We start from the raw sequence: 14,539 nt of genomic DNA, 5'->3' as shown, positions 1-14,539 counted from the left end.
TGATTGCTCTGTTTTCTAATTTTTACGTACAGTCGCGGAATGAAAAGGTTCGTCACCTTAGTGTCGGTTTTCGCTTGCACTAGGTACTGTAAGAGTCAAACCTGCCAACATAACAGTGCAAGAAACAGTGCTGCTAACATTTAAATAAATATGACGTTTGCTAACGAATAAGGTTTTGCTTGTTTATTTTTCTATCCCATCAGTGCAATGCAATAATGACATTGACCAATTGACAATAGTTTTTTTTATTTAATAGAAATAATAATGGCAGGTTGAACCAACAAGAAGGTTTTAGTTTATCAATCATAATAATCTTCTTGACAAGATAAATCGTCAAACAACTTTGATCTGAATAATTTTGAACTTTACTGACGAACAGTTAAAGATTATTTTCTCTAACTCGAGATTATTCTGTAACATAGTTTCAAAAGGTAATATGTGCTCGCGATTCGTTGAAGGAATCAATTTGAAAACTGACGAACCTTTTCATTCCGCGACTGTACTTACCTACATTCTACAAGCTAAAATCACATAAATTTTAAGCTAAAATTATTCTGCCCTTGCCATATTTTACAGATAAACGAATTAATAATTTATTTTTAGCGGTTCTCTAATAAATCCTTTAGTGCATACGTATACGCACTTAAAGATATTTTTTCATTATCAGTGATAAATATAGAAGTCAAACAAAGTCGTACGCCGAACATTACAGATATGCAAAGCTGTCATTAAAAATATTCCAAGCTATTGCTATCGATAAAGATGTTCTTTATGCAGAAATCGATAAATGTAATAAAATATATAATCCTAGCAGTTATTGCCTACGTGGTTACATGCCAATGAATACCTATTTATATGGTAAAATACCTATTTAATTTAAGTACCAAAAGTATATGTTCGAAAGAACGTTACAGTAGTGCTTTTCCATCATCCCATTTCTGATGAAGGTGTACCTACATACAAATCATGCAGTCTAAGCAACACCTGCTGATAGGAAGTCATAGAAAGTGTAGGAGTCGTCGACATGATATGATTCTTTGGACATAAAATCGCCGACACCAAGCCACTGCAGGCTGGAGGAGATGTCTAGGTATATTTCGTGATGCATTCATATTAAATTGAATTATAACCAAAATACATTGCACATTTATTTTATACCTACTAGCTTATGCCCACGGCTATGTAGTTGGGATTGTTAGAGAAAGTCTACGCGCATCCCGCGGGGCGTGTTTATTCCGGGAATCAAAAAGTTTATATTACTTATTGGACACAGCGTTGTCTTAGAAAAGAAAGTATTCCAAAATTTTTTCCCCTTTTAAAATTATCATTTTTTATGAGCTAAATAGGATTTTGAATGAAAATGCGATTTTCTTTCATTTCCGGGAAGAAATTATATTACTCGTAGGTAATATTGATTAACTTATCAATTAAAGTCGTAATCCTAATCAATTTAGGATAAACGCATCACAGTGCTATCATGAGGCTTAGTCAGATTATCAGGTGATAATCAAACGATAATCCCGAAAACTAACGAGGTGTGCGCGTCACGCGTGACGTAACTACATAGGAGAGGGTAAACACAAATTTAACAATGCGAATATTTTGCAGTTTACGCGGCATTGTCACCGGCTTACACTACATCATGAAAAAATTAACAACGAGTAGGTATAGTGTGCATTTCATTAATACATTTTACTAGCCTCTCCAAGTAGAATAATGCTGTGGTAATAGAGTTCTGTACTTATGTTTATTATATGTCTGTCTCCCACTACTGCGATAGTATAAAAGTAGTAAAAGACCAGTTCCTCGTAAAATGGAACCAAACAGCCTTTTATCTTTGAAGAGCCGCCATCATAATGCCGTACGAGTAAGTATTAGCAGAACGAGATTGGTTTGGTGGCTGCAGCGTAGGTGCACCAAAGGAAGTCGTTCCACGTCAAACAATAACGCACGGTCGGAAGCGTCTTTCACGCCAGAACGGTTTCAGCCGAGTTGGCAAACGGCGAGTCTTTAAAGAGCGGGCAATTTGCGCTGTAACACCCGGATACTGGCTGCTCATTAACTATGAACGCCGTCATCAAGACTCTTCTTCAGCAGAAAAAACGGCGTTTAACAGTAGCACTCTCCACGAATAAACGCTCCAGCGAGGTGCTTTTGAGCGGCCACAGCTACAAAGTGCATATAAATTGCACTGCGAAATTGAAGCGGAGATATGAAAGGAGTAAACTTTTGAAAGACAAGCTGTGGGCAACCCATTTCGAAATCCACAGGTCTTTTGTAAGAAATAAAAGGGTGGGTCGGGGTGGCTAGCGATGTCACTGCTATTATTCTGGGGAAAGCAATTTGTGTGTAATGTCGCTGCGTTATATTGACATTGTTTAAAGAGACGCCATCTTTCAAAGCAGCGCTTTATATTGCCTCTATGTTTGCAAAGCGATGTCAAGACTACGCAAGTTACAAGTTACATACCTATTTCCCAAGGTAAGTATAAAATAGGTATGAAGAATTTAGACACTATGGAATACTTTTTATCTTGGAAATCTGTAGAATTATAAGATGAAAATTACGTTATTTTTAAAGTATAAATGGACACACATTGGTTTAGTCACAAAGTGTTGGTTTAAGTTTAGTAAATTGATAATATATTTTTCATTATAGAAGTTACACGTTGCCATGATACTTGCTATCTCCCCACAGACCTCTAAAACAAGAATATTATCAGGTAGTTAACAGAGGAAAGTGGTGATCACCTTCCAATGTTTATGTAAAACGTGTTTGAGACCTTCTAAGAGCATTCGTTGCGATATTAGTCCAAGACGTAGTAATAGTTTGTGAACAAATTCACATATTTCGGTAGTTCGGGATCGAGTTGCGAATGCTCTTCACGTTGCTTCCAGAGAGCTTACGGTTAATCTGATCTTCAAACGTCGGACGGAACGTTCTGGACGCCTCACAAGCTTTTTGCACGTCTCTAATCGGTTTAAAAGTCACCGACTTTTTCCATTTATGTACACCTTTGTGCTCCAGCACCTAAACCTGATATTATGCGGGGATTTCAAGGATAAGGAAACAACTTAAAGGTAAACAGGCGTGTATTTTCGTGTTTTCTGCGCAAATAAGTGACCTATAAAAGGTTCCGAAATTGGAGATTAGCTGAAATCGTCGAGCCACTATATGAATATCCATGAATATCCGTATTCACGGAACCCAATCTAGATTGCTACGTACGTACCACTGAGCGTTATAAAATAATGTTTTTAAAAACAGCATGCAATGTAGATATGTTTTTTTAACTGATCATTGAGTGAGTAGAAAGTCTTAACTAAGCTAGCCTAGGTGTAGATGATTTTATTTTATTAAATCTTAGGCTAATGTTATATAATGCAACAATAAAAAGAGTATAAAGCAAATCGACTAGCAGAAATCTCTATGACTTCGATTTAAGGTTTAAAATATTGCTATTATAAGGTGCGCCCAATCACGGTACGAGGGTTGCCAACTTATGAGCTATCTCCATACTAAAAAAAATGGAGGTACCAGATGTCGGATTTTTATAGACAGGATAAACTTAATTATTCAAGTGTCAAAGTCAAGTCAAAGTCAAAATTTCTTTATTTGTTTAGACTAATAAATAGTTCTTACAAATCGTCATTTTGCTCTTAAGGAGCCTCTACATGTCTCATAATCTTTTTACCCTACCAGCGCTTCGAGACCAACATTTGGCAAGTGCTGAGAAGAAGCGCCGCAACAAACTCAGTCACCACTGTCTGCCGGTTAATATAAATAAATAGAAATAGCAGTAGTAGGTACATTCGATTCAGGAGCAGTTCACTGAATTTACCATGCATTCTTGTATAGTGTATCTTATAAGAAAGTGAGACTATGTTTACCTAATACAACGATAGTATAATTGATTTGGGTTCTGGAGTAGAGACCGCGGCTTGGCAAGCGCACCGTGTACGAGTATAAATAATGCAATAAAGTGTTGACATAAACTAGGTTGGTTGGATTTAGATGTGCATAGCCGACAATTGGAATAAATTTCGTATACTGAAGACCATTTATACTAGCAATTCGTTGGACTTTTGTTAGATGACAACCCTATCCATGTAGAGTGTGCAGTGCGCCACATCCAGAGGTATCGGTAAAGTCGCCATAATGTCGTTTTGAAAAATATTCTGATTTATCAAAGACTTCTCGAGTAATGTTTACATACGCGACCGAGCGCGTCGTATGACTATGAATTTCTATTGATTTCGAATTTGGTTCACTCGCGTAACTTGCAAGGTTACTTGTCGGCAGCAGACTATAAACATTCGGGATTATTGGAAACCAATTGCTTTTATTGTAGCGAGCAAAAAAGTAAATTTAAACTTGTGTTGGGGATAATGCAATCCAATTAAATAAGTAAATAAACACGCAGAATTGAGTTTCGGGCTTAAAACTTGCTACATTCACAGGAACGAATTCGCAGAACGCGAATGATTTTCGCTATGAAGGCGTTGAAATTGCAAAAATAATCTGTTTCCATTTAAATTAACGCTCAGGTTTCACGATTGTTTTTTTTTTGCTTGCGTTGATAGATTAATTTCTCAATCCAGAAGTTTGAGACCTGTAGAATGTTTTAATTAAATGCCTTGGCAAAGAGCAAACATGAATTTTTTATTTGTCAATTTTGTTAAGATTTTGAAATAGAAATTCTATTTATTTTACAAAACAAAACAGACGGGAAAATACCCAAGGAGCGGTATTGCAAAGGCATTCAGCGAGGCGGGGACAGCTCCGGAAGTGGAAGCCGCCAATTACCACCGCGTCCGGGGCGGCTGCGTTTTTCGACGTTCTCCGCAACTACCCGCATTTACAGGGAACAGAAAAACAAAATCAGAAAATGGCAAGAAGATTTATACAAATAAAGGGCTTACGGGATGGGTTGGCAAAAACTTATACGGTAAAGGATATCATGCTTTTTGTTGAAAGGACTAATCAGATTTTCTTTTAAGAAACAATGATATTGTCTTATTTTTCAAAATTGTTATTTAAGTTTAGCTTGTTTCTAACTGGAAGACTTAGTAGGTACTGGAGGAATTTTCTCTTGTAAAATATTGGGTAAGGCAGAAAATTAATATTTACCTAATGACTGTAACAGAACCCAAGTAACAGTATACTCTATTTTATTTAAAAAAATATTTCTTTATGAATTCATACACGTAGAGCTATTAATTACTTTTATTTAAATGAATATTTCATTTAATATAAGTAATTATATTTACAAAAACAGAGCCACGTAAATACTTTATAAAATATGTGAATTTAATATTTTATTCAAACAGGGTCAAAGTGAAAAACGTGGGGCTTTCGTTTCTAGGAAAAATCATACATGATATGGAATACGCAGTAGTAATCTCTTACCATTGTTTAATTTGTGGCTTTTCAGTACCACATCATATCGCGTATCATATATTGACATTAAACGAGTATTTACTTTTTCCGTTGTTACAAAAGGGTTTAAAAATAACATACATGACAATAATTTCTAATAGGTACACACACATACCTACTCACACTTTTGCTTATTATCATTCCATTTATGATAATAAGCAAAACTGTAAAATTTCATATTTTTTTATATTTGTTATTGTTTTTTTGGACAACCTTTTTAAACTATTAAAAGATTTGTATAGTTACGAGAGTTACCCATATTCACATACGTTATTCTAGTCTAGATAATGCCTTACCAAGTCTAAGCAAACGAAGTGGGTTGAAATACAAACAAATCATAATTAAGAACACAATGCTTTATTGTATTCGGGTGTTTAAGAAAGTACAAAGCTGTTTGGTTTGATCTGTTCTGCCGAGTCTTATTATCAAAATATTGCTTCATCTGATTCGTTCGAATTTTAATTTAAACACAAAATGAGCCTCCCTTTTTATTTAGCTGACTTTAACGAATACAAAACGGCGAGAACGAATAATCAAGGCTATTTACATTTTGCTTAGGCCCACCTGACGCCAGCGAGGGCGCCATCTGTAACACAAATTGTAATACACCTAGAGAAAACAATTAATATTATCATAATTACCTTCATATAGCTACCTTAATTAAACGTAACGTCCGCCTTTTTAAATTACTAGACGTAATTATACAGTTAGGTATATTTATAATCATTACGGCGCGGGGAGAATCCGAAGCTTTCAAAGTCATACAATGAAATAAAATTAACATCCCAAAACAACAGTATAAAATTTTGTCGTTTCATTTATGAAGGTTTTGGAACAATGAGTATTCAAATGGAGAAGTCACTTCTAAGGAGGGGAGTTGAAACGTTAGGGCTACATGTTGTTAATGTATTTTTAATGTTCCGTTATTAAAATATTCAAAGAGGTAAGGAGTCTGAAACGTCAGGGAAAGGCAAACTCTGTTAACGGTCGCAGGGCGGTGGGAAGTTTCAGCAGTAATTTTGAATAACGCTAAAGACGCTGACCGCAAGCGAGCGTCTTCAATTTCAAATTTTCACAGGAAACTTACTCCACGGCACTCCATCTGTAACTTTGTTTTGTATTTTGAAGGTGTTATACGACGCTAGTGGAACACTTGAGATCTTCAGGTGGTACTTGTTAATGTAAGATACAGTATTAAAGCTGTTTATTTGGAAATATGTACGCCTGTTTTCAAGGATAGGAGTTTTCTTGAAACAATTTATTTAAACTATTTGCTCTATTTACGGTTGCTGTCGATACAGCAACCGTAAATAGAGCAAATAGTTTAAATAAATTTCGACGATTCGAATACCTACCGTTGGGAGCTAATGTTAGTGTGGTATTAGGTACTTGCTCATGAATATAAGGCAGTTAAGTAGTTATCGTACTTTTAGGTAGATTCACATTAAAACATGATCAAAGCTTATAAAAATACATAATTTAAGAGTTTAAAAGTTGTAACCGTTACATCACACACGTAAGTATCCGTTTTTCCTAATACTCAGACGAAACTGTTGCATACAAAACATAATTTATAACTAAAACTAATAGCGTTTAGAAAGCCTAAGGCGAATTGATTAAAATTTATGGCAACTTGGTTTTCTGAGAGAAACTTTACTGATGAGTAATTAATTTTGACCGAGAAGACTACTCTTCAAAGTTTTTTACTTCGTAAATTACAGAGAAACGGTGGTCCTGAAAATAATGATTTTTTCCATCTTGATAAAATATCTTATTTCAAAGTTCTGAATAAAAGGAAAAAGTCTTTATTGCTTTGACAATATAACAAAATATGGCAACAATATTGTCTCGAGAAACCGATAAAATTTAAGGCAAACAATAGCTTCCTCAGAGATGTACTGGCAGCATTAGCATGCGGCAACACTCCGTCTCCTGTCAGTTATTTATATCGTCGATATTCTATATAAAACCGTTCCGTTTGAGAGTTGCACGTGAGAATAAATGTTTTCTCTTCTAAATGATTGATTGTGAGGGGCGAACGTTGAACGAATGCGATAATACATCACACGGGTTTAATATTTTTCAGTAGACCGACACCTGCAAGGTTGGATTGTTATGCTGGCACATGTTTCAGTGAGAGTTAGGTGCCAGCACTAAACCTGCAGTTATAGACAAACCAGCTTTATAAACACTGCAATAGGTGAGTAAGTTACTTGCAAGCTAAGTAAAGTTCTAAAAAATGTTGCTTAATTATATAGCTATGATTACCAACATGGTGATTACTAAAGGACTTGGTAGGGACTGAGGGTTTGAGAGCAGCAGGGGAAGTGTTAAGTGGTGTACTTGACAGGGTCAATAAAAGTAGTCACCTTAATGTTATCATCACATACTTGGTTAATGCTATTGTGATTGCAAAGTTTTGATCGAGGATAAATTTAATGTCGTTTCATGAGAAGTAGAATGATTTATGTGTGTAGCCCAAAGGAATCCTAAATCTGAAGTGTCCGAAATCTGTAACGTATGCGTCCAAAAATAGCGCTTATACTTGCCAGGACCGAAAAGAGTTTGCAGAAGGTAAGCTGCATATGGACGGAAGGTGATCTGAATTTAAAATGTATGTCAGTCTGTTGCACTGCATCGCATCGTCTGATCCCTAGAATTCTGCGATAAGTTGTCTGGAGCTGGTGTTGACATATTGCTAACTGGAAATAGTAATACGCAGCAATACGTTTTGAAGCGACACGGATTGTGCGCTTTCAGATCGCTCTCATACCTTGAAAGATTGAATTTTATCGCTGTATAAAATACAGAGCATAATTCTTGATGCTTTAGAAAGTAATAAAGGAAAATAAAATGTGTTCAGTTCCTTGTGTGTGCCAATCAAAAGATTGCGTATGTTTTTAAACACAAGAATCCCTTTGTTTATAGAGCTCAATGACTCAAGACGGCAGAGCGTCATCGTATAATATCATAAAACTAACGTTAGTGTTTCGATTATCTACGTTTTTAATTATCTAGCGATACAATATGTACGGGACTAGTTGGAAAAACCTAAATGAATTATTCTTTATTGGACTTTCCTTTTGTAAACTTGCAATGGTCTCTATATTTTATAAATAAATAGTAAATATCAGTAACTTAATACAAGTCAGAAATGAAAGAGTAGTAGGAACCATAGAAAGCAACGAAGTGTAAAGAAAAAAACAAATTAAGGGATAAACGTGTCGGCTTTCGACACCGGGAATCGAGGATTCCAATTCTTTGAAATTTCCAAATCGTCCCCTGGATAATGTAACATCATTATTATTATATTTTATACGATGTGAACATGACCTTGTATTATTTTTCTTAGACTTGTTTTATTTTTCTTCTTATATTGAGTGGGTTGTAATGTCTGAGTTGATCTATAAGAAATCTGAGGTTATAATAACCTTGTGTCAAAGTTATGAGCCCTTAAAGAGTTCTGAATTCTGACCGACCAAAAAGGAAATAAATACAGAACACAAAACAAACAACCTAGAACCATTGATCCCTTAACCTTATCACTTGATTTTATAATAACGAAGAATTCATAAATAATTTTCCAGTAAATGCATCCTTCAGTAGAGACGGCAGAACCTCAAACTAAATATAAACTTTTGTTGCAAAATCGAATATATTGAAACTACCTAAGACTCAACAGTGTTAAACTTGCTGTGCCTCTGTACATTACGCAATCGCATAACGTCCACTCTAAAGTTCAAAATTCAAACACAATCCTATTTGTCAGTAGTCAGCAGCGCAGCGAAAAAAGAAAATGAATTATTTTACGACAGTTCGCTTTTTATGCATTTTTACTATAAGTTTGGCATTTCCCACTGTTTGGTTTCCACGCAATTTACATGACCATGCGTAAGTATTTTTTGTTAACGCCGACTGAATGGATGCTTACCATAACTTTATATTCCACTTTGGGAACAGGACTGTTGGACTGATTTCAGGATTTTCATCAGCTGGAAAAAGACAGATTTTAAATTTTTCAGTCTCAGAATATCATGCATGAGCATTAAAACAATTTCTGTAAAAGTGCGTCACTAGAGATAAGAAGATTTCCCCTAAAACCATTTAATTAAAGTGCCATCTAATTACGAACATTTTCACATTTTACTGTAGCAAACATCATAAAGTCAAAGTCAAAGTCAAAATTTCTTTATTTACATAGACTATTATACATATAGTGCTTACAAATCGTCAAAAAACAGTAGCAGTTTGAGAGATTCAAAGAAAACCGAACAATCTGAGTAAATAGTGTTATCAACACTTTTTATCCGAGTCTTATAAGATGAGCGTCCTTATAAGATGAGCGTCATAGGGCTTAATTGATAGTGAGTGCATAGTGACGTTATTGAAATGTAAAAACAGCCTTTATAAGATACGGCCTTAGTAGTTTTGTTATCTTGATATAAAAGAAGCTGTAATTTCACAGATAAGTTGATAATTTTTGTGTAATTATGAAAATGTAACAATTTTCCAAAGGAATACAATAATTTTAACATCAGACATCGACATACTTATATCAAACCTATTTTTCAGGGTCACTTTGCGATTGAAAAATCATGTCTAAAATATAAATACTAACAACGTAGAGTTAGGTATGTCTTATTTAACACTTTTCTACTTAGTTCCCAACTTGACAACTTGAGATAGTTGGAATTATTTACAAAAGACGCGTCATGTGTAAAAGCTGCACTGCGGAATTCTAAGCTGAGTTACGGACAAGTTAGCTGGGAAATTTGAGCAGGCCTGAGTCAACTACCTAGGAACAGTCCTCAGACTTAGTTTTCGCGTGGAACAAAGCACTTGCGTGGATTTAACGACCGCTCTAAACAACCCTTCGGCTTCTTGGTAACAATTGAAGTTTCGTTCCTTGGAACTGTTACGGCATAGTTTAGGTATTGGTGTTCAGCACTTTAATTTTCCAAGTTAGGACTTTTAAAGTTCTGCGAGTAGGTAAAACACAGTTTTGTTATAGTTATTTTATGAACATATTTGACCCCAATCCATTCCGAAACAAAACAGATATTTTAAACATTAACGGTCTTATTCATAATCATTTTTCACATTTTATCAAATGCTTATTAGAGGTTTATAAAACGTTTGATAAAAATTGTTATTCATAATCGTCATTTAGCGCTAAAATCCTCTTATAACTGTGTGATAAGTTATCGAGAGCTCGGGCCTTGTTTAAAGCTCTAATAAACCTATTTTAACCTAACTTTTATAAATGTCATTTCATATGAATGTCACTTCGTTGGTTTATTTATTCAAAATATCCTTGCTGTGATCCTTGCTTGTGAAAATGAATGCTATAAATGCAATTGTGCATTTAGCCAATAATGCCGACCCAGCGCGACGTAGAAAGCTCTACCGCCAACGAAGCAACCCATTCGATTTGCGGGACCTAAATTTTAAAATAAAATATAGGTTCAATAAGGACACAGTGCGCACCATCATAGATTTGGTGGAAGATGATCTGGTTCAGAGCGCTAGAGGTGGTGGCACGTGTCCTGAACTGCAAGTTTTAGTGGCCATAAGATGTTGGGGACGTCGTGAGGTAAGCACAAAAAAGTGTTTTATTTTATCCCTTTGTCGTGGCTGCTATAATTATTTTCATACATTTTCAGGTACAAGATGATGCTGGTGACCTCCATGGCCTAAGTCAGCCGACAGTGAGCCGGATATGCGCCAGAGTCGCGCATGCAATCGCGAATAAGGCAAATTCCTTCATCAAAATGCCTATCACTATAGGAGAGCAGGAAAGAATTAGTGCCAAATTTAGAGCAATTAAAAATTTTCCTGGGGTGATAGGAGCCATAGATTGCACCCACATTAAAATTAAAAAAACCGGAGGTGACATGGCCCAGTACTATATTAATAGAAAAGGCTATTATTCCCTGAATGTTCAGGTAAAATATATTTTGATTTTATACAGTTTACAACAGAGAAAGATTTGTTTTAATAATGTCTATAATTTTTACTTTGTATGATCTAAATTTTAGCAACATTCAACACTATATTATTGGATGGATTACCTACAGGATACTGTTTTTTTTATTTTAGGTTGTCTGTGATGCTGACCTCAAAATAATGGATATAGTGGCTAGATGGCGAGGCAGTACACATGACAGTCGAATTTTTATGGAGAGCAATATAAAACAACGATTTGAGGATAGGCAGTTTAGAGGACGCCTTATTGGCGATTCGGGCTACCCTCTTCTGCCATATCTATTTACACCTATTTTAAGGCCTAGTCGTCCAGAAGAAGAAGCATACAATAATGCTCACATCTCAACTAGGAACACTGTTGAAAGGTGTTTTGGGGTGTGGAAGCAGCGGTTCCAATGCCTACTCCATGGCTTACCAGTAAGCCTCCAAAATGGAAAAGCTGTGATCATAGCATTGGCTGTATTACATAATATAGCCATTGATATGAATGACACATTGTTAGGTAAATGTTATCAATTTGACTGTACATAAGGAATACAAATCTTTATGACAAAATGTTGACAAATTCATAATATTTTTCAGAACAACATATGGAGCAGGTCCCTGTAACTCCGCAACTTTCGACGGAGAACAGTGTTCACGACAACCGACCTTCATTGTTGAGGCGTAGGTCGCAGTTGATACTACAAAATTTTATAAATCAACATTTTTGAATGGTACTAAAATACATTTTGATAAATTCCAACGATTTACTTTTATGTAATGTCATTTGAGTTCATGAAAATGTTGTATTTTAATTTTTCAGATACTGTTCCTGGCATCTTAATGAAAATAAAAAGAATATTTGATTGAAAAATACCTGTATTTCAATTTTCAGTCCAATTTGTTACTATCACAAAAACAAAACCTGTAGTTCTCTTTAAAAAAGCAATTATTCTGCAAAAATTCAAAACAAATTACTATATATCACTAATTTAAGTACAATTAGTTTCAACAAACTTACTTATTAAAAATCACAGTTCAATTCTTTAAAACAAAGAAATTGCTTAAGTATAAACGTTTCTATTCGGAGGTTATCAACCTTCTACATTTAAAACAAAATAACCATAATTTACACTATTATTATAAAGGCGAATGTTTGTGACTAGGCATATGTGTATTTACTTTATATCACTAATTTAAGTACAATTATTAAACTTACTTACTAAAAATCACAGTTTAATTCTTATAAACAAATAAATTGCTAAAACAGATAGATTATATAGTCTCGAATAACATATAGGCTTCTTTTTATCCTGGAAAAATGCACAGATCCTGTAGGTTACAGAAATAGTAGTCTACGCAGGCGGAGTCGTGGGCAACAGCTAGTTAAGGCCGGGTAGCAGTGAAAATGGCGAAAATGAGGTTTTCATTTTTCATTTTTGAGGTACTAAACAGTAAAATTAAAGGCTAAGATTTTATTTGGGCATAGTTGAGGATATTTTCTAGGGCTATTAACGGATGGAAACACGATTTGATGAAGTTGACTCGATAGAATAAATTCCCAAAGTTACCTCTATTCGTTTTCTATTTATGGTTTTATTTTTTAAATAAGCGATTTGAGATTCTGAATCTTTTACTAAACTAAAGTTCAGAAATAACTTGAGGGCTTTTAACGGATGAAATTTTTATATTGGCTCTTATTTAGTTACTATGTTAAAAAATGTGGAAAAAATCGCCCATGACGGCTTGGACAATCTCAATCAGTCGCGCGGTGGCGCTTACGGAGGACGGACGCGTGTCAGTTTTTTGGTCGTGACAGTTCGCGATTTGTCAATATTTTTGACAATGATGACTTTGATGAGTCACAGTATAATAACATCAGTGTTACTGGAGAAAGCTAAAATTTTTGATAATTAAGAATTATGAATTTTGTCTACCTATTGAAATTTAAATCGTTGGCATCCTTTTAAACTAAGACTCTACTCATGATACATAGTACATTCCTCAAATATGAGACAAAACCAATGAGTTAAAATTACATTTTTATAGTACCTACATAATATAATCGTCTTACACTCTTTAGAAGAGCACAATGACACAAATAAATAATAAAAATTAGGTCAAATATAGGGGCAGCTGCACGTCACTGAAAGACGATTCTGTACTCGGCATCTGGGCTGGAGAACATGAATCCTTGCTTACAGATGCAGATGTAAATAGAGTTATAACTGGACAAATTTTACATGAAATGTTTAACAGAAATCAGTTAAAAGACACATACATGGAATACCAATAAGGTTGCGGAGGGAAAGCTACCTATTATAAACTAAGCGGCAGCCCGCGACTTCGTTTTACCCCCGTTAGATATGATGTTTTACTTCGTTGTTGATAGATGGCGTTTCACGGCTTCCCCCGAATAAATATTTACGAACGTCATACCGTAGTTTGTCCAGTGCTGTAGATTTTAACCAATGACGATAGATGGCGCTTTTTAGACACGTCTTATTTATTTATTGAAATTTATTTGCCACATATCGTCATAATGTTAATCTGGGTTATAAACAATAATACTGTGAAGTTTCAACAAAATCCGTTCAGTAGTTTTTGCGTGAAGAGTAACAAACATCCAGACATCATGACCATCTAGACACCCAAACTTTCGCCTTTATAATATTAGTAGGATATTTCACAATCCAAACTAATATTTACTATTTAGCATTTACTTACAGTAAATATTAGTTTGGATTGTGAAATATTTAAAATAAAAAAAAGAATAAAACAAAATAGGGTTTCAAATTACCTATCTATATCTAATATTATAAAGAGGTAAAGTTTGTGTGTTTGTATATTTGTTAAATTGTAAGGGGTAATCTCGGGATCTACTGAACCGATTTTAAAAAAATCTTTCACCAATAGAAAGCCACATTATATCTGAGTGTAATAGGTTATATAAAAACCGAAAAATTCCACGCGGGCGAAGCAGCGGGCGGAAACCTAGTTTATGTATAATTATGTAAGAGCATAATTATTAAAGTCGAAGTCAAACCAGGCCTGTTCATCTCCGCGAGTTTACATCGAAAACAAAACACGCACGATGGCCCACCTACAGGATACTATTCGACAAGGCCTCACA

At 34.9% G+C, this 14,539-nt stretch overlaps 1 protein-coding gene across 1 annotated transcript; it reads left to right on the top strand.

Annotated features, from left to right (window-relative positions):
* The first annotated feature begins 10,509 nt into the window (after positions 1-10,509).
* Positions 10,510-12,243, top strand: LOC135088318 (putative nuclease HARBI1). The gene is made up of 5 exons (XM_063983172.1): positions 10,510-11,032; positions 11,103-11,384; positions 11,539-11,926; positions 12,007-12,140; positions 12,230-12,243. Exons 1-4 carry the CDS (start codon positions 10,778-10,780, stop codon positions 12,135-12,137), a joined length of 1,056 nt encoding a protein of 351 aa, XP_063839242.1. The 5' UTR covers positions 10,510-10,777; the 3' UTR covers positions 12,138-12,140; positions 12,230-12,243.
* The last annotated feature ends 2,296 nt before the right edge of the window (positions 12,244-14,539 follow it).

This window comes from Ostrinia nubilalis, chromosome 3 (assembly GCF_963855985.1).
Source record: "Ostrinia nubilalis chromosome 3, ilOstNubi1.1, whole genome shotgun sequence".
NCBI classification, from domain to species: Eukaryota; Metazoa; Arthropoda; class Insecta; order Lepidoptera; family Crambidae; genus Ostrinia; species Ostrinia nubilalis.
The sequence above is the reverse complement of the archived record's forward strand: the minus strand, read 5'-3'. Positions and strand labels throughout refer to the sequence as shown.